The following is a 25,129-nucleotide window of genomic DNA, read 5'->3' on the forward strand; positions in this document are numbered from 1 at the left end:
TCCTTTTTTTTTTCAGTGCTGGAGAGTCTCATGCACACATCTTCACAAGTCTCTCCAGATGACTGCTATGCACACTAAAGCCAAAAAAAGCTGTGATGTGCAGATCGTCCAAGGGAGATCCTGGCTCAGATAGCCGCTGCACTTACAGCTGAAAAACACACTGGGAGGAGGGAATGGGGGGGCAGCAGCAGCGCTTGGAGGAGCCCAGTCCCATCTCCATGGGGACAGCCCAGCTGTGCTCCCAGCCCAGTTGCTCCAATTATGCCAGTCTCTTTACCCAGTCAGGTTCAGAAGAGTGAGTCGGATTTGCATAAGGAAGCCTGGGCACAGGTACTCAGCTGACACCTAATTAAGCCATCTTGGTAAATCATCTCTAGAATATCAGTTAGAATTTTAGGAAACAACATAAAGAGATTGGTAATGAAAGCAACACTCTGGGGGGAATTTTTACTTCATTCCAAGGGTTGGCAAATAAAATGCCTTGGGGTTTTTTTTATTGATAAAGGTAACATTTCTATAAATTTTCATAGCACAGAACCAACTTCAAAGCTTGCCGGCAGGTTTTCCCCCATCCTCTGATGGTTTGTGGCTTTATTCTACCGTTCTTTATGTGACAGGGGTGTGAGCGTATGTTTCCTTTCCACTGGGCATTTTTTTTATCTTACTTTGACTTGCAACGGGGGAGGGTACCGCTTCTGGATATGATATGACATCCAAAACACACAATGTTAAATGGAACCGCAGCTCATTTTCAGGGGAAAAGACAATTTCACACACGTCACAGATCCGCACGAGGCATTTCCATGACGGTGTTTTTCCATCTGAGATCCCTGTCTGGGGAATTAGCCTGCAGCAGAAAGCTCACCCCGCAGGTGCCCACCACCCATCTGCGGCCTCCTGACCTTCCTGTTGTGGGGCTCGCAGGGACACTGCAGCTAGGTCTGTTTGTCTGTTTTCCTCTGGAGCCTGCCAGTCCCCTGATGTCCCCATATTTCCCCTGTCACGTGTCTTTCTGATCCTTCATGCTCCTTGCTACCTACTGACCTGAGCCACTTGGTTGGAACCTCTCACTGGTCTGCCTTACACTTTGCACTCCAGGCCCTCCTGTCTGGCAGCTGTGAATTACCCCATAATCTGTCCTGTTTCCAAGTCCAGGCCTCTGAGAGAAGCTGGAGAAACACAATTCACGGTCTCAGTCTTCCACTGGCTTCTCAGAGCCTTCTCTTAACTATTTTATTCGTTTTAAGACAGTTTCTCTCTCCCTAAAGGACACCCTTGTATTTGACCCTGCGTCTCCCCCTCCTGGAGGTGATTCCCTTCTTCCTCCCAAGGCTAGCAGAGCTGGGGTTCAGCACTGACCCTTTCCATTAGCTCACACAGGCCACTGTGAGGACCCACAGGCCCCTGGCCCCAGGCTGAAGCAAAAGAGCCTGACTCTCTGGAGTGGGACCCAGGATTCTTTATTCAAGAAAACTGCTGTAACTGGGGTGCACCCACTGGTCCACAGTCTCTCCCTCTCCTGTCTGTCACTTCTCAAAACTGTCACAGTCTGGGTCTTGCCCTGGCCACACTGTTAAATGTAGTCAGCTCTAACCATGACAGGAACCACTCACTTTCCCCAGGTCTCTGCCTTAACCACAGTGACATCTGGACACTGTTGGTCACGCCATGATTTCCAGACGCCTTTTCTCCTTTGTCTCGCATCCCTGACCATCTCCCTAGCACTGATTGCATAACTTTTCTTGTACCTTCCATATTGGAGGTGTTTTCCTTGGGCTCCTCTGGGGTTAAGCCCCACACCACTGCCCTCTTCAACCTATGTTTCTTGAAACATTCGTGTGGCTTCTGTGCAGGACATGTGGCTGAGATGTACCCCCGGCTCTCTCCTAACATCACACTCGCTGGTCCAACTGCATACGGTACGTCTCCACCTGGATGCCCCCAGGCACCAGAAGCTTCCTAGACACAGCCATAGCTCTCCCAGCTCCTCCTCCCCCTCCACACACCCCGTGGTCTCTTCATTTCTGCTGCCTCGTTCCCTCCTAACCTAACTGCTCTATCTTTGGTCAGGCCTCACCTCAACAGTGGCTGAAGCAATGTTTTTAAAATACCACACTTACTAGGTCGGTCCCTCTAGCTTAAAATAGACCTTTAAAGGAAGGTCTTGGGTTCAGTCTCTAGTACCTCAAAAACCAAACCAAGCCCAAACAATACTTAAGGAGATGTACGCTCTCAAGGGCCAGCCCCGTCACTGAACAACGTTTTGAGCAACTGCTGCCCTAAATTTTATACCCTACTTCCTGTCTACCCTGCTGCCTTAACTTTTTTGCTTAATAGTTTACCCTCTTTGTCTTCCTTGGTACTCTTCATGCCCTTCTCTGCTAGATTTTCAGATACTCAGAAGAGTCTCACAGCTTACGGTGATCTTGAAAAAGTCTCCTCCTTGCCTGGCCCCTGTCCCTTTAACTCAGACCACACTGAGTTCTTCTGCTTTCTGGGAGCCTCTCCAGGCACACTCCAGAGACAGTGTGCCATTGTTTTTTTTAAGAGATATGAGAAGGTTTACTAGAGGAAGAGCTGTAGCATGCACTCAAGAGTGAAGTGCGGATGCTCAAAGAAATAAGGCGCCTAGAGTTCGGTTACCGCTCTAGCTACGGCCAGTGCTGCAGTCATCAGTAAGCACTCTGTACATGCTAGGTGAACTGAATCAAAATCTCCTCTGGGAACTCACTTGAGTCAGCCTCTGATCCATCCATCAAATCCTCCGTTACCACCCTACCCCTCCTGAATGGTTGGAGCGGGGCAGACCTATAAGGATGGCTATGTTCCGGCTCCATGATGGAGTCGGCCTTTGTCTAGAGCTGGGATGGGGGAGGGATAGATGTTAAATCAGCTTTCCAAATGCAGTGGTCAGAACTGTAGCAAATAATTGCCCTCCTGACAAATTAACTTGATCTGAGCATACAATTTTCACAGGAATTACATAGTGCCTGGCCAAGCTAATTTCTGAGCTTCCTTCCTGCCAAATTGCCATCATGCAGGCTCACATTTGCCAACCTTGTAGTGGTGATATGTTTTCTAGCGGAGAACCAGTAGCTTTGGGAGATATTCTGGAAGTTCCCCAAGCTGTTCTGGAAGCACGCTGGAGAGTGGGAGTCAGTAATGTAGCCCCTTGGAGAGCATCATCACCAGACCAGAAGAGCTCTATGAATTTCTGGACTGAGCTTCCCTGAATCTAAGAGGAACCTGTCATAGAATAAGCAGCTCTGAGGTAAATGCCATTCCACAAGACCCAATGTTATAAAAAATAAAAAAAAAACTAAAACAGAAAACAAAAAACAGAACAAACATATAAAAAATCCAATGCTGTGGATTTAATCTTTCAATACGACTCAAGCCCTTCCTCAGCGGGAGCCACAGTTGTGGTGGACAGGCCCAATGCTATGCTCATGGCTCATGGCTCTATCTTCTCAGAGATATCTGGTTAGCTCAAAACTACTTCCTCGGGGCTGGCATACTACCTGGCACCCAGTAAGTACTTGATATCACCTGGGGCTCAAAAAGAAAAGTGAGGAGCAGACCAGCAGCGGAAGGGCCCCATCTGCAGAACCGCAGAACTGAGGGCAACAGCCACAGCACAGTGTCCAGGTGTCACTTACAGTTGGCTCCAGCATGCCTGCCTGCTCTGCACTTCACATCTTGGTGTCTAGGCCTGAATCCTGACTAGATCAAAGACTGGTGGACATAGGAAAGCCATTTCATGAATTGGAATAAGCAGAACCAGAAGGAGACACCAAGCTCAAGTCATGCACAGTTGATATTCCTCTGAGTGGCATGCGGGAAGTTGCTTTTTTTTTTTTTTTTTTTTTTTGTCTTTTTCCTTTTTTATCGGTACTGGGAATCGAACTCACGACTGCCTGCTTGCAAGGCAGCGCTTATGCCGCTGAGCTAAATCCCCAGCTCCCAAAGTTGCTTCTCTTGTGTTAGCTTCTTTGTCTAGCTGCATTCTACCTCCCTTCAGGAAATTGAGTGCATTAATTTAGCAAAACAAAACAACAAACTAAAAACCAAAGATACCCAAAAAGAAGCACTACTGCTGTTTAGAAAAAAAAAAAAAAAAAAAAACAATGACTTGGCTGGATGTGGAGGCACATACTTGTGATCTCATAACTCAGGCGGCTGAGGCAGGAGGATCACTGCAAATCCAAGGTCAGCCTGGGCTACATAGTGAATTCAAGGCCAGCCAGAACTATACAACAAAACCCTGTCTCCACTAAAACCAAACAAAAACAAAAACCAATGATTTTCCTTATGCAGGGCAAACTTTAATCTATCATTATCCTGAGAGAGGAAAAAGCCAGAAAAATCCCCATGTGGACCAAGCTGACATGACCAACACACACAGAGTTTTCCATAGCATTTCAGGGATCCTTGGGCCCCTGAAGTTCTTGCATTATTTACCCATACAGAGAGGACAGTAGGTTCTATACAGCCTTCAGGTTTTTGTTGTTGCCTTTCAAAAGTGAGATACCAATTTTTCTTTATTTTTTTCTCATTATTTTATTTTTACGGTGCCAGGCACTGAACTCAGGGCCTCGTACCTGCTAGGTCCCTCACACTACGCTACTTTCCCAGCCCTTATGTAGATTTTGAATTAGTGTGTTAGAAATGACAAGATCTCAAAAGTTTAATTCCTTCAACCCCCATGCAATCAGATTTTACCGATTTGGTAGGTGAGGCTCAGACTCGGAGCGTTTTCCTGGCTGATTCAGAAGCATACCTGGTGGGAAGCAGAACTGAGACCTGCATCTGGTGTCCTGAATTCCACTTCTCACACCATATTGCATTAATAGATTGTGTTTACAACAACCATGAAGAAGCGGGAGAGTGGGGAGGCCGGCTGTGAGGGGAGGAAGACTTGGGAAGGGGCAGCGGGAAGCCTGGACATGTGATGAGCTCTAAACAATTTATGGCTTTACAAAAATCTCATACAGGAGATTATCTATTACAGGTACAAATCCCCTATAAGGAATGTGACCATTATGTATACCTAAAATGTACCAATAAATTTAATTAATGAAAAAAGAGACAATCTATTGTTTCCAGGAAATGGAGACAAGATTTCCAAGGAGAAAATGTGAGTTTTGATGGATGAGCAGGATTTGTGTGGTAAAGCAGGAAACTCTACATCAGACTCCTGAAAGCTCCTGCCTTGCCTCTGGGACTAGTGCTCAGCTGGAAGAACGCACAACTCTGACCAGGGCTTCACAGCACAGTGAGGGACAGAAAGTGGATATTTATACTGATGATGATTATATATGATTAACTCTTGGCATAGGACACCTTCGTAGAAAGGCCCCCTTATGTTGGGAACAGAGATATCACTCCTTTTCTCATTGGTCTATCTCTACTAAATAAGTGGGATGGACATCCCTTGAATGGTATACACACACCGTATCTTTACAGGTCGAAGAATGGTTTGTAACAGACTGGTTTAACCAACTTGGAGTTAGATGGGGAGCCTCCAGTGGCACTCATTGGTACTGTGGAACCACTGTGCACCCCTCGCTACCCTCTGGATGGACAGGGAGATGCATGCTGGGACTTGTGTGGTTGATTACAAGGCAGGAATGTTAAAAGCATCAATAAACCTGCAAACTTACCCCATCTACAACATCGATCGTCTAGTCATCTCTATGAACACTTGGCTTCTATCTTTATCCCTTCCTTAGGGTTACAGGATGTCATGCAACACATCAAAATCTTGACTAACTATGCTCAACAGATTTTAAACAACACCTTGACTGGTCTCTCTCTCCTAGATGAAGAAGTACAATTAATGAGGCAAGCTGTCCTCCAAAATTAGATGGCATTAGACATTCTAACAGCAGCACGAGGGGGTAATTGTGCAATTGTAAAAGCGGAACGTTGTGTGTACATTCCTGATCCTTCTCTAATATCTTGATACTACTCAAGATATTAAATGACAAGTTATGACTTAGGAGATTCTAAAATTCACTAGACCTCCTTATGCTCTTTGTGGGAGGCTATTACCAGCTTTTTCTGGTGGAAACTTGTTGGCTATATTCATAATAATCTTGTTGATCTTATTATTTGGCCCACACATACTTAACAATTTTTTTGGTTTTGCCTCCTCTAGACTCAAACCTATACACCCGCCCAAGATGAGAATGCCTAGCATCTATGGAGGGCCTTTAGATAGACCCTCTCTAGAAATCTCTGACTGCTGATCACAACTGTGACCCCCTTTTCAGCCAGAAGTAACCAGAACCATCAGCATCCCTTTCCCCTTCATGTCAGTTAGAGGTACCTCTTCTGGAGGAGCATATATTATAGACAGCTAAGTTAGGTAAAAACATTATAGGCAGTCAGACAAGGCCAGGCCTTTGAAGAAGTCAGTGTAGAAGACAAGAACACATTACAACTCTGGCGAGAGGCCCCCCATTAACCAGGTCACAAGATAAAGATGGAACAGCTACACCTATATACCTCCCAGAAAAATAAACAATAATGATCAATATTCTAAATAGGCATCAATCACCTGGGTGGGAGACCAACACTTCCTGACCCATTTCTTCCAGGAAAGGTCCTTGTTCTTTCCAAGCACACTTGCTACATGACCTGCTTCCCCATTGGATCCATATTACCAAAGCGCCTAGACTTGTAATCCTATTGGTTGATTATAGTTTTGTCCCACCTTGCACCCACCCGTGATTTTGCTCTATAAAACTTCCTTATTTGTGGTCCCAGGAGGTGGGGGTGGGGGAGTGGAAGGATCTATGGAAACTGGCCAGGTGTGAGTGAGTTACCTCGAGAGACAGCCTGGAGAGCAGCTGTTGGAGAAGCCTGGTAGCCACCTGACAGGTCTTTTAAGCTTTGCATGTCAGATAGATACCTTTAGAAGCAACATAGAAAATAAATCTTAATTTGTTTTTAAGTAAGACAGCAACTGCCTAGATCCATTTATTGATCTTGATTTATGAAGCCTACAATATAAGGCACTCATCTGGGTAAGAAAAGATCACCAGAGCCAGGACAGTGCCAAGGTGGGGGAGTCGCATCACCAATATGACATATTGAGGATACAGTGTTGAGAAATACTTCGGTGTTAAAAATCAGCAAGATTAATCACAGGGAGAAAAGGTAAACAAGAAAGAGAAGCATATCCCCAGATGATTCAAACAAATACTATGCCCAATATTTTAGAGTTATAGAAAGTCTAAGGGAATTTTCTGTCAGGAGCTTCAGAAAGATGAAAACCTCTATGCTAACACGTAGAGATAAAAAGAGACTCCATCTGCAGCATCTTTGAAACAGAAGACTATTTTGGAGCTTGTTATTTCTGCAATGCAGAGACAAATACCTGCCTCGGGGGAGTAATTATGCCATTGACCAAACTGTAGGTTGAGCTGAAAGAGGCTGAAATGAAGTAGAAAAGTCTTGCTGGGCTTCTCTCCCCAGCCTTGCTTTCCTTCCAGAACTCTAATTTTGTCAAAATGGGGTTGCTTTCATGTAATTTTAGAATGAGCTTTCAGACAGTGAGAGCTGTGAGAACAGCAGGTAGACACAGATGGGCTGGGGGACAGAGACTCTGAGTCTTTTAAAAATAAAACTTGGATAAATTTTTATAAAAATAAAAGGTACCTTTTCTCAAGAAAGAATAAAAGATTTTACTAATGGTATTATAAGGGGCAAAAGCTCTGGTCAAAGCATTCAGTTTTGCTTGCTTGCTTTTTTTTTTTTTTTTTTTTGGTCTTTTTTGAGACAGGGTCTCACTTTGCTAGTTTGGTAACAGGAATCAAATTCAGAGCCTTACACTTGTCAGGCAGGTGCTGTGCCACTGAGCTACTCCTTATCTACTACTACAAATAAAGACCCCTTGCAGTCCTGCACTGTGTGGTCTATACATGGTGATGTCCTGCTAAGACATCACCCAGGAGTCTCCTCTGTCCACCATTCTGTAAGGTGAGTGGGTGAAAGGGAGTATTTACAACCCTGAGAATGAATTAATCCTTGGAGAAATCTGGATGGGATTTTGTCACCTACTCACAGGCAGCTGGCTGGCTTAGTACTTAAGCAAGGCCCTAGGGACCAGTTGTAGCCTGAGCCAGCCTGGCAGCTCTCTGTTGCCAAAGGGCAGGACACTAGAGTCAAGTCCCCGAGCTGAATGCCAGACATGGTGGTGCAGGGATCTGGTACTGGAGTGTTCTCTATTCTGAAGTCATTGTAGGAGGGATGATTGAAATATACAGTGAATGTTTAAATTTTAAAAAATTACTACATTAAAAGACACATTAGCATTAATCATACTCAAAGTACTCCCCCTCGCTCTGAGCACACTTATCCCACCATTCTTGCATTTCTGAAGCAGTTCTGCAAGTCCTCTTTCTTGTTTTCATGAAGTGTGACTTAAAGCAAATAACACAGAGATGGTGCTGCCGACGGCCACCCAACAGAAAAGCAGGCTCAGAAATGTTACAGAGTCTGCTCATCCACCTTACTCACCGGATCTGACACCGCGCCCGCCGATAACAAGTAAACAAGATACTGGTACAAAACCAAAGCAAAAATGTCTGAAATGTAGCAAAAGAGATCACTGGGCTCACCAGGGCCGCTCTAAATTGGACACACATGTTGATATGATGTAAAGGGAGAAAGGTACAGCTCCTCACGCCCCGATACTAACTGGGAGTCAATCATAGAAGGCCATGCTCCAGCAAGTCACCACGACCCCAGTAACAGTTGCCACCAATATCACAGAAATTGGTTCACACTATACAGAACAAAAATAAAATTACGGTAACATGCTTAAGCTATCATGTTCTTTCCAAAGAAACTCTCAGGGTATTTTACAAAGGTTCAAAGATGCCCTGGCTGAGCACAACCCCTGCAGCTGCTTTGTGTGAGCTCAAAATAGCAGAAGTATTGAACGATAGCCTTGCTTTCACTGCCTCTGGAGTCCAATTTGGATCTCAGCAAGTACATTCACTCCCTTTGCAAAGTGCGAGGAAGCTCTGTGCCTGTGTGGATGGGTCCTGGTGGAGAGGAAGGCGCGTCCATCCTATCTTCTGGTGGCCCACTTTCCCTAGAGGTTTTCATCTCTACATGGAAGCCATAGAATACTTAAAGACTTTTTTTTTAAAGAACAGCCAAAGCAACACGGGAGCAATAAAACAGATGCTTGTGGTGACCAAAAAACCTCATGCACAAGTCAAAATTAAAAATTAGACTATAAATACTTTCTCTGAAATGCATGGGAAAGCTGCTCTCAGAGTACACACAAAACCTCCACTGGAGGAAATTACAGAAAAGACTCAGTCACAGGGACCAACCAAAAATAACAAACTAATGATCTAAGCCTCGAAAACAAAGATAGGGACAAAAATTTCTTCCTGGAACTTAGCCCAGATGGTCTGTCTGTTGGACACAAATGTTGTTTCCTACATTTACAAGAGCTCAGTTATAAATCTTAGCTGATTGATAAATTAACTTTGTCTTTCTTTCCTTCCTTCCTTTACTCTCTCTTCTGTCCTCTCAATCTCTCTCTCTCTCTGTCTCTCTCTCTCTCAGACAGGATCTCATGTAGTCAGGCTGGCCTCAAACTCATGGCAATCCTCCTGCCTCAGCCTCTCCAGAGTTGGGGCTACAGTGTGCACCCACATCTTTCATTTTAAATTGGTATTTTTGCTTAATTGATGTGTTTAAATGTGTGTGTTTAGTTATTTAAACTTTGCTCTTGTTGGTTTGATTGAATTCAGCTCCCCTTCCAATAAGCGATGCTCTAACTCTCTTCCCCACTCTAGCCCAGGCCCAGCTCTCCTCTCCAATCCAACTGATGCTTTCACATGAAGGCTGTAATCCTCTTTTTTGAGCTCAATATTATTATTATTATTATTTTTTATCTTTTTCCTTTTTATCAGTACCAGAGATTGAACTCACGACTACCTGCTTGCAAGGCAGGCGCTTATGCCACTGAGCTAAATCCCCAGCCCCTTGAGCTCAATATTAAATACATGTTTCTCTGCACGACTAGCAGAGACGCCCAACACAAGACAAAGCTGCCTTCTTAGGCAGTTCCAACCAGGTTTTTTAACATCCATTATTGCTCATTTCATGGCCTCTTAAACGTGTTTCTATTTCTCAGATCTACAGTCTTCAAAGATACAAAGTTAAAAAGCTTTGTATCATCATATTGGTGACTTTCAGGCTAAAATTATTCGTGATGGTAAACTTTTAAACTCAAACACCTGTCTTTCCTGTGCGTGCTCCAGCTATTGCTGTACACAGGCCAATCCAACATAGATGATTAACCAAAGATACATACTTTTGAAGTTTTTTTTTTTTTTTTTGGTACCGGGGATCAAATTCAGGACCTCACACTTGCCAGGCAGGTGCTTATTCCACTGAGCTAAATCCCCAGCCCAAGACACATGCTTTTTTAAGGCTTAAAACACTTAAGGACTCTCAAACATTATATAGTCCAATGACACATAAAATACATCTATGAACAGATACATTCCCAGACAATACTTGTCTTACTTTTCTCTCCTTGCGGAAACAAAATACCTACCACCAAAAATTAAGGAAAGGTTTATTTAGCTTATAGTTTGTGGAGGTTTCAGTCCTAATCAGCTGGCTCCAAGGCAGAGTGGCATGGAACAGGGGCAACGCTTCAAAGCAGCAGCCAGCAAAAACAGCCACAGCAAAAGAGGGGGAAGAACAAGTCTCTTTTTCTCCCTTATATTGTACGCAGGCCACCTCCATCCCTATTCCCCAGCAGAGATATAGCACTCACAAAATCTCTGTGCCTTCCTCTCCCATAGGATGAGGATATTTATAAAGTAAGGATCCTGGCTCCCTGCTGGGTCTCTCCATTAAACTTTTCAAATTGACACAATGTATCAACCATAACAACACTACTTTGAAAAATCACAAATTTGGATAAAGTTTATTCCTGTCACTTAATATAATGATAACATTGTGACTGTTATGCTAATGTGTTATGTTGTTCTCCATCTCAAGTTTTCTTTATAAAGCTTCATACTTGTTATCTGCTAACATTCTACAGAGAGTCAACTTGTAGGGCAACCACGATTAATAAAAAATAACCATTCCCTAATCAATCACTCAATATTGTCATAGATTTGTTATGAGAACTCTACAGGTTATTGAAATGACCCTTACTTATAATGGCAATGATAAAATTCTCTTTCACATGTTTAGGAAGCTGCAAAAATAGACAAAGCACTGTATCTTTCTGTTACATACACTCACTCTAATCTCCAGGCCCCCTAGTGGAGAGCTAACACACTGGTTATGCTCTCTATGACACTTAAGGATTCTCAAACACTAGACATCCAAACAATGACACCTAAAATACATCTACAGACAGATATTATTTAAAAGAGCTCTTGCTGCACATCAATTTTTCACCAAGGAGCTAATGCACTCATTCATTCTTTTGATCTTACACATAAACAGGCTCCCAATATCATTTCCACCTGCCCCAATTGTCAAAGACGGTACAACCTGCTCCTTATACAGGTGTCAATCTCTATGGTTTAAAATTAAAAAAATTTAACAAATAGACTTTTGATAACCCTTTTGATGAACAGGAGTAAAACATGTTAAATAGCATTTATTCTCATGTTTGTCTTGTAATTGGATGGCCTTCATAAATTAAGACTGATTATGACCCTGAGTGTATTTCCAATTGTTCTAGGGTTTTGTTTCAACTCCGGAGTATTAAACATATCATGAGTATCTCTTATAGCCTTATAGGTCAAGCAATAGTAAAACAAGCCAATATGCTCCTTAAGACCCAATTATTAAAACAAAACAGGGGAGTATGATGGAGAAGCACCCTCCACAAGAACGAGTATCTAAAGCACTATTTTAAGAAGTTTTAAACTTGTGATTCAGAAGTAAGTTTCACCACAGCAGAGAAACACTCAGTTCCACAAAGGACAGACAAAATCGGTCCTTTACTCACTGTCAAGCCCACAATGATTGAATTCAACAAAACTGTCAACCTGGGGGAGGGACAAGCATCTGTTTCGTCACCCACCGGCCCTCTCTGGCTTTCTGCAAAGGCTCTGCATCTATACTGTGCGGCACCAAGTGAGATGCTGTGAAGCACAATTATGTTCACTTCTGGAAACCTGTTTCTTTCAATGATCATGCAAATCACATATAGCTTCAAAACTACAAAGGTAAAAAGGGCCCCTTATATTTCTGAGCTTGCTGACATACATACCTCAAGTAAGTTACACAGTTTTGGGGCTCATGTTCTTATCTCACCTGTTTTTGACATAGTTACATGGGGGGATTCAAAGCCACTTTTTTCCTCTAATGACAGCTCAGATACAGATGGAGCTTAACTACCACCTCCTCCCGAAACCCCTAAGGGACAGCGGGAGAGACTGTGGCCACTCTGGCTAGTCCAGTGGTTAATACCTGTACTCCACGCATGGTAGTTCCTGGCAGAAAAATCTCCATATGCATAGTCACCAGCACCTCCCATAGCAGTAACTGTGTTCCCTTTCATCCCCGGGGTACATGACCTATAGAGGATGACCTAAATTTGGGGTGGGCTTCGTGCAGGTTCACTAATCTCTTCATTATTCCCCTTGCTTCTGTCTACCCCTAGAAAACTGGGGTGCTTGCCTCGGCAGCACATATACTAGAAAACTGAAGACCCCATAATTTGATGGTATTACGGTCTAACTCTACCTGGAATTCTGTTTTGCCTTTTAATTACTATAACATCTCACTTTTATGGAATCCTGGGCTTGCTGGACCCTTGCTACACCTCTCCTCAAATGCTTTTCCCTGCCAAGAAATCCCTTTGATTCCTAGCAATTAGTTTTCGCCCTGGTATTGTTAGAATTGGTAGTTATCAACATACAGATAGACTTAGATGGATTGGTACTTCTGACCATGTTACGATCTTCACTTCTCTTCCTTATATTCTAGCCCTCGTTAATCAGAAACCAAAGATAACCAAATATAATTCTTCTAATCACCATTATGGGCCCTTTAAAGCATTCAATATCTTCTTGCCTGCTAATGCTACCTGGTTAACTCCTGTGTCACAAATACTAATATTTCTCAACTGAATATTACATACATTATGGTCCTCAGACAGCAAACCAAAGCCTGGCTCCCCACCAATCTCACCTGAGTTGAGTGTGGATGGGAAATTCCACTTTTAAACAAATCACTGCAGCACTAGTACATCTAATGCATTAGACAAAAATATTTTCTGGGCATTCTAATTGCAACTATGATTGCAGCTACTACACTGACCATCACAGCTGTGACTTCAGCGGTCACTTTGCTTCACTGTATCCGAATTGCTCAAACTATGAATGGCTATTTCCAAAATGTTAGCTCAGAATTACTGACTCAAACTAATACTGATAAAAAAAACTCTACAAAGATGATGCCCCTGGGGGACAACCAAGTCCTGTGAACGTGTAGTCTTCTTACTTGTGATGCTGGATATTGCTCAATGTACATTATTCCTATTCTTTTTAATTATCCTGATTCTTGTGAGGAGGTCAACACAGTGTCTTTCACACAAATGGACATAGTAAGTAATAATCTCCAAGGCTGATGTTATGGATTAAAAACTGGTGGTCAACGCCAGCAGAATTGAATAATCATGCTGCTGAGCGTAGATGTTTCACCTGAGGAAGGTTGCCAGCATAAATGGAGATATGGAGAAGGAAATGAGATGCCATAAAGCCTTAAGGCATTAAGTCATTGAGGCATTGAGGTATTGTGGGTTCTCCTACGTGTTGCTGTTTAAGCTGTTAGGTTCTCCTAGAGGAGCTCTGGTCCTCACATCAAGCATTGCTTCCTGGCTTGGGAGAGGAAGACATGTGCCATTTGGTCTCCAGGATGAACTCATCATGCTGGCTTTCTGGCATGTACTCGCTGCTTGTCGTCAGAGGAGCTTGGGGCCTCTGTGTCGCTGAGGATGGCTGTGGTGCTTTTCAGGACAGCCCTGGTCTTTGTTGTGAGTGTGACTTCTCGGCTCCAATATAGAACTTTCAACCTACCAGCACAGCTCCTTCACCCTGCTGGCAGACTTCCTAGTTTCCACCAATACCTTTGGGCCTTCCCAGCACAGACCCACAAAAGAGACTGGCGTGAGTCCTTCTTGTGGGCTCTAGACCTCCAGTTGGACTCATGGGAGGCACTGTCATGAGTTCTGGGTCTTCATCTGGACTCATGTGGGACATTGCTGTGGGATGCAGGCCCTTGGCTAAATATTCTATGTCGATAGTGTTGTAGATAGATTTCTTGCATTTTCTTGTGTTAGCTCTGGGTGACCATCATAAAAATATTATAAACTCTATTTCCTGATTCTAATTGTTCTCTGCATAACCCCTGACAAGAGCTGACCTCAGACCCAACTTTTTAAACTTCAAATGGAGGCTTGCAAATTACCTTGGATCATCTCAATGACATTGCCTGCTGGCTAAATCCCAAACATTGGTTCTGTGGACTCACATCTGCATTCCTGTAACTATTGAAATGATCTTTTTTTCATGTTTTTTCTTGCAGTCCTAACAGTGTTCTGGGTACTATTCCAATGGACCCTTCGTGTAGAAATCATGGTGTCCTCCTGAGTCAAGCTCATCACCCCTTTCTTAGGTTCTCTCCTCCATTTGCCCAATCTAAATTATAAAATAAAAAGAGGGGACTGGGTGGGAGACACTGGTTAAAGGAGTGATTAACCTGAGTACAATGAGGAAGGGAAATGGGGGACAGTGGCTTCCATGCTCCTGAAATGCTCAGTCAGAACCTGGAGGAAAATCTACAGGACAGCAGTCAGCAGAATTAAGAGCAAGTTGCTTCCAGGGAGCTTTGCTTTGGCCATGTGTCCCCTCTGCCCTGATAAAAGGCCTAAACTGGGTCACAAGTCGCTAACTCCCATCCCCACCCTGCCCCAGACAAACTCCTATTCAATCCGTCACAAAACGCTCTTCTTCTATGTCTTTGTTCTCATGTCCTTGAGTCAGAACAAGTGACTGCAGAGGGCTCAGTTGGTTCTGTTTCTCTGAGACTCTCTCATGGCCAAGAAGCAGCCCCTCTGAGTCCTCGGTGACTGAATTAAATCTCATCTCTGAGTAATCTTTCTCACCCTCTGAGCAGCCAGGTCACACATTGTGACAGACGGTTACCCTGTTAGTGGTAAAGGTTTCTTTTAATATGTAAATTTTTACTCAAAAGAGATTTTCCTGTCATCTTCAACAGCAATGACTAACTTAACACACTTACATAAGGTAAACTTTTAAGTTCACTGCATAAGATTTTCCAAGTGAGAAAACCAAGAACTAAGCAGGCTTGATGGTGGCAGCATATGCCTGTAATCCCAGCACTCAGGAGGAGAGGCAAGAGGCTCACCATTAATTTGAGGCTGCACATCGTGAGTTCAAGGCCAGCCTGTGCTAAACTCCCAGCCCAAGAGCCTGGTTCTGATAGCAGACCCTCGGTGAGAATTCTAGCTCTCCACCCCATGTTAACTGAATGCTCTGTATTAAGCCTTTTTCTGTTGCTGTAACAAAATAACCGAGGCAAAAGTCCAAGATTGCCTGGCCTCACCTGTTTAGTCTCTAATGAGAGCCTCCTTGGTTACAATATAACATGGTGGAGGAGCAGGAAGGGAAAGACCTCAGGAGGAAGAAGCCACACACAGGAGGCGGTCTTTCTCTATAACTGGCTTCATGAAAACTCATTCAGAGACACCAGGGTTAACCCCACCCAACGATGGTACCCTGACCTCGCCATCTGCTGAGTCCTGACACCTGAGGACCCGGCTTCGCGTACATGAACCTTCGGGGGACACCGTCAAACCATATCCAAACTCTAACATCCTCGCTAAGTTACTTAAACTCTTTGTTCTCCTTCTTTCACTCGTGTTTCATAAGAAAAATTAACAGAAGTGAGGAAAGAAGGAAAAAACGGAAATAAAATTTTTATAAATGGGGAAGGAGGGAGGCGTTGAAGAGAAGGAGGGGAAGGGGAAAAATAAGAATCAAGTAACATCATGCACAGGTACAAATTCTCTACAATGAATGTGAACAGTATGTATACCTAAAATGTACCAATACAATCTGATTTTAAAAAGAGAAAGAAAAATTAATGAATCTATCTTACGGGGTTACAGCATGGATTATCCATGAAGTCTTCTCTAAATACTAACTAATATCATAAAGCTTCACTCACTTCACAAGCCATTAGTATCTCCTTTTTTTCTCAGTTCAGAGAAACCACCATTTCTAGATGCTGTACATAGATTCCCACAAGTCTTAATGGAGTGCAGCTGGCCTAAGGGTTACTTCCAGCAAACCTTGGAAGTGGCCCTGGGGTTAGCCCACCTCTGGCTGAACGCACAGGAAGTTTGAGACGGGCCTCACTCAGACACACTGCCCTGTGTGGGCTGGCCTTGGGCTTTCCTGGGATCACCCTGAACCAACCCTGGGACTGTAGTTACTTAGGGCTCAGTACAGACCAGACCCGGGCCAGCCACCCTCTTCAGGGGGCACGGCATGCCAGGGGGGTTGGTGGCCAGATGCTTCAGGAACACTTCTTAAGGCTACTTTTGCTCTTTCTGATTCTGCCCAGGCCTGATTTCCTTTATTTAAAGGACTTTCTCCCCCTTGCAGTCTAACAAACTTCCACTTGGCCTTCTAGGTAGTATTTAACTCTTATTTCCTCCATCTGAGAGCTCCCCGATCGTACTTCCCGCTGTGCCAGTCTGCTACTTAGACAGATCAATCCAGATCAGATAGCTTATAACCGGGAACAGGGCTCTGGATGGCTCTTCTGCTGGTCGGCCAACTCCTGGAGAGCCCAGCAACACAGGACAGGTTCCTGAATGACTAAATGATGGGCGGCCCCTTTGGACTGGCTTTGGAATTAAGCCACTGGTTTATGAGCTTTTGATCAAAAAGAGCCAAATGAAATAGGGCTCCTAGAGATCCATTCTTGATGGAAAGAGGGCCAGATCCATGAACTTTCATGTCACTGTTCCAAAGGACTCATATAATTTCTGTTTAAGTGTAACAGGGTAAACAGGTGAACTATGGAAAGGTAGAAGCAAGTTATGAGTCTTTCATGAGCTGTGAAGTTACTGTAAGTTACTCTCTTCCACTGAATTGGCAGGGTAGCAGAACTAGCAGGAAAATGTTAAGTCTCAGAGCCTCACAGAATCACAGAACACAAGAACCAGAAGTTGCCTTGTAGACTGATTTCTGTGACTTCAAGATATAATTTTCACTGTTAACAGAAAACTGAGATGCATCTGGCAATCTAATATCATAACTCTTTAAAAAATTAAATGAAGTTAACAATAAAGGATTGTTTTCTGTGCTGAGATTAACTTTTTTCCACTTTCGTGGTATGAAAGTATTCTTTCTTGGATTGGGCCTATATATAGCCCAGTGATAAAGCACTTACCTAGCATGAGCAAGGCCCTGGGTTTGATCCTCAGCAACCAAAACACACACACACACACACACACACACACACACACACACACACACACGTACGTGCGCATGCACATATACACAAGTCTTTTATGAAAATACAGTGATTATAAATGGTAGTTTGGTATTTTTTTTGCTTTGTTTTAATAAATGTATTCTACTTATCTCTGTTCCGCATTATAGATAATCATAATTGGTTTGGGTTTTTTGGGGGGGCTACAGATTGTTCGAACTCATGACCTCATGCTTGCCAGGCAGGCGCTTACTCCACTGAGCTAAATCCCTGGCCCCCCTTTTTTTGTCTTTTTGAGTCAGGGTCTCGCTATGCAGTTCAGGCTGGTCTTGAACTTGCAATGACTTGCCTGCCTCAGCCTCCCAATTGCTGGGATTACAGGAGTGTGCCATCACACCCAGCCCCTAATGCATTTTTAAAGAATTTTTTAAAACTGAAATACAAGTGTCCCTTTTATCTTTGGATTCTACTTCCATAGGTTTAACAAACCATAGAGCTAAATTACTGGTAGAAGCAGTTGGGTCTGTCTGGACATGTAGACTTTTTCTTCTTATTATCCCTAAATAATACAATGTGACAACTTTCTCTATAACATTTATATGTCATAGAAATTATAAGTAATCTAGACATGATTTAAAGAATAAGAGGCTGTGGGTTGGTTATGTGCAAGCACCCCCTTTTCGTGTGTGTGTGTGTGTGTGTGTGTGTGTGTATATATGGTTTGAGGATTGAACCTAGGGGTCCTCTATCATTTAGCTATATCCCCAGCCCTTTTAAATTTTTATTTTGAGACACAATCTCACTACATTTCCCAGGTTGGCTTTGAACTGACAATTCTCTTGCTTCGAGCTCCCAAGTATCCGAGATCACAAGCCACTGTGTCCAGCAATTATGCCATTTTACATAAGAGACCTGAGCAGCTGCAGATTCTAGTATCTGTGTGCATGTTGGGGGGTGGCCCCTATGGAAATCAGGGGATGAGTATACAACACATATTCCTATTAGTTTTGATAGCCATGCATTTACAGGATAGCTGTTCTAACTTTGAAAAACAAAAATGTGGATATCCCAGATAAGGCTCTTAATTTTTTGATAAAGAACACTAGATTTTAAATTTTTCTTTCTTTCTCCTTTTTTTTGGAGACAGCTTGCTATGTAGTTCAGGCTGGCCTTAAACTTGCTATGTAACTCAGGCTGGCCTCAGATTCTCAATGATCCTCCTGCCTCAGGCTCTTGAGTGCTGGGATCACAGTGGTTGCACTACCACACCTGGCAAGAAAATCTGATTTTTTTTGTTTTGTTTTGTTTTGTTTTTGGTACCAGGGATAGAACTCAGGATCTTGCACTTACCAGGCAAGCACTTGAGGCACTGAGCTAAATCCCCAGCCTGAAAATCAGATTTTTAAAGTCTAATTGAGTTCAATGCTCCTTAACTGCAGAAAAGGAGACGGGAGCCCATGGGTTAAATGTTAAAGCATTATACAAATATGAAAGGCACCCTGGCTAGTTAACAGTCACACTATCACTGGAAGTAGGATTTCTTTCTAGCAGGGGGTAGACTTCAGAGGTATAGAATTTTACCCAGTAGCCATTTAAGGTGCAGAACTGAGATGAGAGGGAGCTCAGTGCAGTTCATTAGACTGTCAGTTAGGGTCAACTATGTTTTGCACATTGATTTCTTATGATCATGAGAAATGTTGTTTACATGGTATGGATTATGCCTTTTTATGATTTTCATCTAATCAAAACTCAACAGGATAGCATGAAAAGAACTTATTAACATACACAATAAAAATGCAGTTATTTCACAACCTGCATTGATAAGCTATTTAATTCACTTCTTTATCAGTCACAAAACAGCAGTCAGCACTGTTTTTTTACACCTCACACCATCTAGTTCTGATGGAACAATTCTGTGTCTAGTACAAGATGAGGCCAGTCTACTCGCGCTCATCTACTGAGACATTTAAATACCAGGAGATGACACATATTTCCCAGACAAACGTAAAAGCCTTAAATCCAGCCTTACAGCCAGGGAAATATTCAAAATTGTGGGGCCAAAAACTTTTAGCTTATTTATCTCAATTTCTCATTATTCCTGTAGGTTATATAGCCACTATGTTTATGGATGTTTCTAATTCCTGCTGTTAACTGAAGTTGCTATTTACTATGCAGTCTCATATGCTTATCATTTTCTTTTTAAAAAATGTAACTAAGGGGCTGGGGATTTTGCTCGACGGCATAAGCACCTGCCTTGCAAGTGTGCGGTCGTGAGTTCGTTCCCTGGTACCGATAAAAACGAAAAAGACAAAAAAAAAAAAAAAAATGTAAGCTAGCAGCCATAAATACAACCCCATTGTGTTAAATACAACTAAAGCAAAAGCCCTCCTGTAGGATAAGGTATCTGGTAAACCTGAAATAGTATCTTACTCAGATTTTAACTTTGAAATGAATACTTTTACATTTACAGAAATATGGCAAACATAGTACATCTCTGGGCTGGGTGTGGTGGCACAAACCTGGAATTCCAGCACTTGGGAGGCTGAGGCAGGAGGACTGTTTTGAGTTCAAGGCCAGCCTGAGCTACAAAGTAAGTTGAAGCCCAACCTGAACTGCATAGTGAGACCTTGTGTCAAAAACATAAAAAATAAAAAAGTACATCTCTGTATTCCCTTTGCCCAGCTTTTCCTAATGTTAATGTCTTACATAAACCCAGTACAAATATCAAAACCAGGAAATTAATGGCAGTCTAATTCTATTAACACAGCGATAGCCTTTAGTAAGGTTTCAGCAGTTATCCCACTAATGTAATTTTTTAGGCTTGGAATCCAACCCCACACTGCATAAAAAGTTTAACTTCACCTACCTGTAGGAATCAGAGTTTCATCCACTGGTAAAAAAGTATCTGCTTCTATGGTGACTTCATGGTCATATATGTTTGGAGAGCCCTGGGAGGGAACGAAAGGGGAAAGAAAAGAAGACAAGTGCTCATTATTATTTTACAAATTGACCCATGGCGATGACTAAATATAATCACTTTAATGTAAGTGGACGGAACCTCCAAATGGTTCCTGACAAATCTGAAAGAAGCTTCTGACGTGTGACCCTCCCATGCATTTTCTTCAGAAAGGGGACCATGAAACTGAAGACTCAGGGGGACAGAGGATTTGAGTGTCTTCTGGCCCTGGGCTTCTCTGCAAAGGTGATTCTGCTGGTCTCTCACATACCAGGCAAACAGCAGGAAGGGTCACTCACGTGCAATGCACAGGTGGGGCTCAATGGGCACACGGGCAGTCTCGCTAGCGGGGACTGTCTGCCACTCCTCTCTGGCCCAGTCCCACTTGGAGGACCCCACCGTGCTCAGGCGTGAGAACTGGGCACGACGCTATGTGCCTGCCCTTCTGCGGGCATCACCGGCCTGTCCACCAAGCAGACTCAGAGGCAGAAGGGCTCTCACTGTTCCAGCTCTCACTGCGTGGGCCCAGGGCCACTCAGCCTCCTGGAATCTCATTCCTTTTGGTGCAAAAGTGGGTAATGATGTCCCCACTTCTTCCAAGATCCTTATAAGGAGCCGGGTAAGGGCTGGTTGTGCCATTTGCCAACTGGCAAGCACATTATACATGTATATTTTCTAACGCAGAGGCTTATTTTTTATTATCAATAGTAACACTTTAAAGCTTCACAGCAGAAGATGGGGGAGAGAACCAAGGGCTTTTGCTTAACAAATGTCTTAAAAATTAGCTAAACCATGACTTCTTAGCTGTGGCTGGGTTTGCCCTGTGGGGGACACTTGGCAGAGTCTGGAGACATCAGTGATGACCACGTCCATGGGTGGTGATGGATTGGCATCTAGTGGGAGGGGCCAGGGATGCTGCTAAATGCCCAGAGCCCACACACCCTTGCTGCAACAAAGACGGCTCTGGCCAAAAATTTCAATAGTGCTGAAGCAAGGAAATCCCAAGCAAAGCAAAACTGAGCCTCTGCCTGGTTCCAGACAGGGCAACAGAGAGGCGCAGAGCTGCAGGCAGCTTCAGACTGTGGTCAGAAGGACTTGGGATACCTGTGCAGCAGAGCCACCCTAAGAAAGGCCAAGATTTAGAGGAGAGGAAACCAGCAGTAAACCCATCAGGAAATGGTTTAATTGTACTCCTATAAGGCTCTGCTGCTGAGGAAGTGATTCCCTCATGGTCTCCCAGGGGTGTACGTGCTGGGCATGGGGCAGAGGCGTTGGGAGGCCTGCCCTCCACCTATGCTCCCTCCCTTAGCTGCCCTTCAGCCCCGGAAGGACAGTTCCAAAATGGGAGGGGTCTGTGTCCCTGTCCAGTACAGCTCTAGAGGACAGCAGCTCTCCTGTGTGGCATCCTGTGTCTCCTGTGTGACATCCTCTTACACCAGCGTAACGCTGCCACTGCAGAGGCTTCTGGGACTGAGGAAAACAGAAACAAGAAGGATTTTGGAACTGTTCAATGCTCCGCTCAACGTGGAGTTTTGTGGCACTGTGGATTGAACTGAGGGCCTTCACACTGAGCTAATCTCCAGCAAGGCTTTCTTTTATTTTTAAGTTTGAAACAGGGTTGCTAGGTTGCTCCGGCTGGCTTTGAACTTGCAATCTTCCTGCCGCAGCCTCTCAAGTACCTGGAATTACAGGCGTGCACCTACATGCCTGGCTTACTTTTGCTGTTGTTATTTGTTTGTTTGTAACACTGGGGACCACCCGGAGCCTTGCACATGCCAGGCAAGTGCTTTATCACTGAGCTGTATCCTCAGTCCTAACATGGAGGGTTTTGGTACATGGCCCACAGAGAGCTGACGAGTCCCCTAAAAAGACTCCTCTGTCTTTCTTTGTACAAGTGAGACCTGAGAGACAGAGCCTCTTGAACATCATCAGTGGATAAAGATTGCACATGGTCATGCTCTGGACTCGTGGCCCAGCATCCGTCCAGGTCTTCACTCTTCCCTCAAGTGCCTGTGTCTTTTCACTCTTTTAAGAAAGACACAGATCTGTTTATTAGCAGAACATGATTTCTATTGCAATAGACTAGTTTTGCTTACTCTAGAACCTCACATAATTAGAATCTTACCACAGATACTCTCTTGTGGCTTACATCTTCCACATAATGATGATGTGACAATTTGTTTATCCTTTCTCTCTCTTTTTTTTTTTTTGGTCTTTTTGAGACAGGGTCTCGCTATGCAGTTCAGGCATAGTGAACCTTAAGCTCACTTTATAGCCCATGCTGGTCTCGAACTTGCAATAATCCTCCTGCCTCAGCCTGTTGAGTGCTGTGATATCCTTCCTCTTATAAATGGACCTGTGGGCTTTTTCTTAATGTCTCACAGTTACTTATGAATGTCCTTTTTCTGTTTTGCTTTGTTTGGTTTGAATTGGTTTTTTGAGACACAGCCTCACTATGTAACTGGTCTCAGGAGTACTGGGATTGTAGGCGTCCACCACTGCATCTGGCTTGTTTTGTTTTTTAAGAACTAGGGCCAGGCATGGTGGTGTGCACCTGCAATCCCAGCACTCAAGAGGCTGAGGCAGGAAGATCATTGTGAGTTTGAGACCAAACTAGTTTACATAATAAGTTCAGGGCCAGATTGAACTACATAGCAGAACCCCATCTCATAAAAACAGCAAACAAGAGGAACTTTTGGTTGGCAGGAAGAAAATGAATTAACATGAAAATCTCACATCAAAACCAAATAAACTGGTGAGTTAGAGATGCCAGGAAGAAGTGGGGAGCAGGGAAGAACATCTATCAGGCACCCCTTCTCTGAGTGCTCACTGGGCACGAGGGAGCAGTGGCGTTTTTTGGGTAGAAGAGAAGCGTGCTTCATTCCATGCTTCATCTGGCCTGGACAAACACAATGGACTATTCGGGCGGAACAGGATTGTTGGATTCATGTCCTTTCAAGGCTGAAGAAACCTCAGCAAGAAATGCTGACTCACAAACGTACCAGGAGGCCCATCTCTGAGTTCAATATTTGTTTTAGTTTACATTAGCTGCTACCAGCTTGTGACATCACTATACAAAGCCATTACAACTTGCATGCAGGCTTAAACCCTGTTATGTGCACTGCCACTACCGCTGCTGTCATTCAGCTCGTGACAGATCAGCGGGAGGGGACCAATATTGTCTGTCACTACACAAAAGCCACAGCAGCCTGCTCCTCTGACAACATGTTCCTCTTCTGGCAGAAACTGACTCCCTTATTTATTTTATGATGGATCATAAAGTCAGGGGTGGGGGGAACCCACGCCCCATCCCCAAAGCACGAGTTTGCACTGGATTCATTTCCAGGAAAGTCCAACCTGAGGTTTCCTGCCTTTTGTGTCTTTTTGTTATTAAAGGAAGAGGAACTGTCTTGAAGAACATATCAAATACATAGTATAATGTATGCAAACAACAAAGCCTCTTTACAAACTATTTCAATTGTAATACTTTTTAAAAAGTGGGCAAGGCTGGGGATTTAGCTCAGCGGCATAAGCACCTGCCTTGCAAGCAGGCAGTCGTGAGTTCAATCCCTGGTACCGATAAAAACGAAAAAGACCAAAAAAAAAGTGGGCAAAAGAAAGGCAGGTTGCAGGCCGGACGGTCTTGCCCTGGCTGGCGATTAGGTTAGGCAGGGTGAGTCACACCCTGGTCTGCAGGGCACTTCTAGGAAAGGTCTGACCCGTTTTAAAACAAAGGAGGCCCATTAGGGACGTGAAAAGGGAACAGGTCCTTTTTCATCTCTGGAGATGACTATATAAGGAAGTAAGTCCTAGAGCTGTCACAGCCGTAGGATGATGTGAGGGGACAGACCCACAGACAAGACCCAACACTGAGGAAGCAGAATGGAAAATGGAAGCACCTCGGCCTGATGACGCCTTCTGCCAGTCACAGAAGAACCACAAGTATTGCTCTTCATCTCAAATTCCCCCGACTTGCTTTCACATCTCTTTAGGTAACGTTTCAAATTTAAAAAGCACACACACATTCTCTGGGTTTTGTATTAGGCACAGGAGGGTACAACAAAACAAAACAAAAAACACTGGACCCTACAAGACTTTCTTCCTCCACTGAGAGGCACCTCTCTCCCTGCCACCTCCCAGGCTTCCAACACTTAGAAGCAATGGGCCAATTCTTGGGTTCCAAACAGAATACTGTTTAATAAGTTTAGAAAACAAAAAGGTGAAAGAAGATGAACTCACTACTTTAAATATCAAGTTGTGAGTGATTTCCCTGGAGAGGGCTTGAGGCAGAGAATAGGAGAAAGGAGGTTCTAGACATGCAGTGGCCCTTGATCCCAGGCCCGTGACCATTCATCCACCCTCGGCAAAGCTACTCCAAAGGCGAGTGTCCTCAGCCTTGAAGGTAGTGCCGGGTGATCTGAGCTGCACTTATTAAGGGCCTATAAAAGGGGAGTTTACAGCTAGGTAAGGTGGCGCACACCCTGCGATCCCAGCAATCAGAAGACTGAGGTAAGGGGATTGCTGTGAGTTTGAGGCCAGCGTGTGCTACATAGTGAGTTCAAGGCTGCCACGAACTATGTAGTGAGACCCTGTCTCAAAAGACAAACTTTCTAGCTGAGCATGGTGCCATACTCCCGT

General features: G+C 43.9%; 1 protein-coding gene across 1 annotated transcript in view; it reads right to left on the bottom strand.

Annotated features, from left to right (window-relative positions):
- The window catches only part of Galm (galactose mutarotase), a 60,548-nt gene that overhangs the window by 19,587 nt on the left and 15,832 nt on the right, over positions 1 to 25,129 (bottom strand). Inside the window, exon 4 of the mRNA XM_003473035.5 lies at positions 20,402 to 20,483. Coding sequence (XP_003473083.1) covers positions 20,402 to 20,483 — 82 coding nt within the window. The remainder of the gene's footprint in view (positions 1 to 20,401; positions 20,484 to 25,129) is intronic.

This window comes from Cavia porcellus, unplaced genomic scaffold (assembly GCF_034190915.1).
Source record: "Cavia porcellus strain 051 isolate PalLab524CR breed Dunkin Hartley unplaced genomic scaffold, mCavPor4.1 scaffold_1, whole genome shotgun sequence".
In the NCBI taxonomy this organism is placed as follows: Eukaryota; Metazoa; Chordata; class Mammalia; order Rodentia; family Caviidae; genus Cavia; species Cavia porcellus.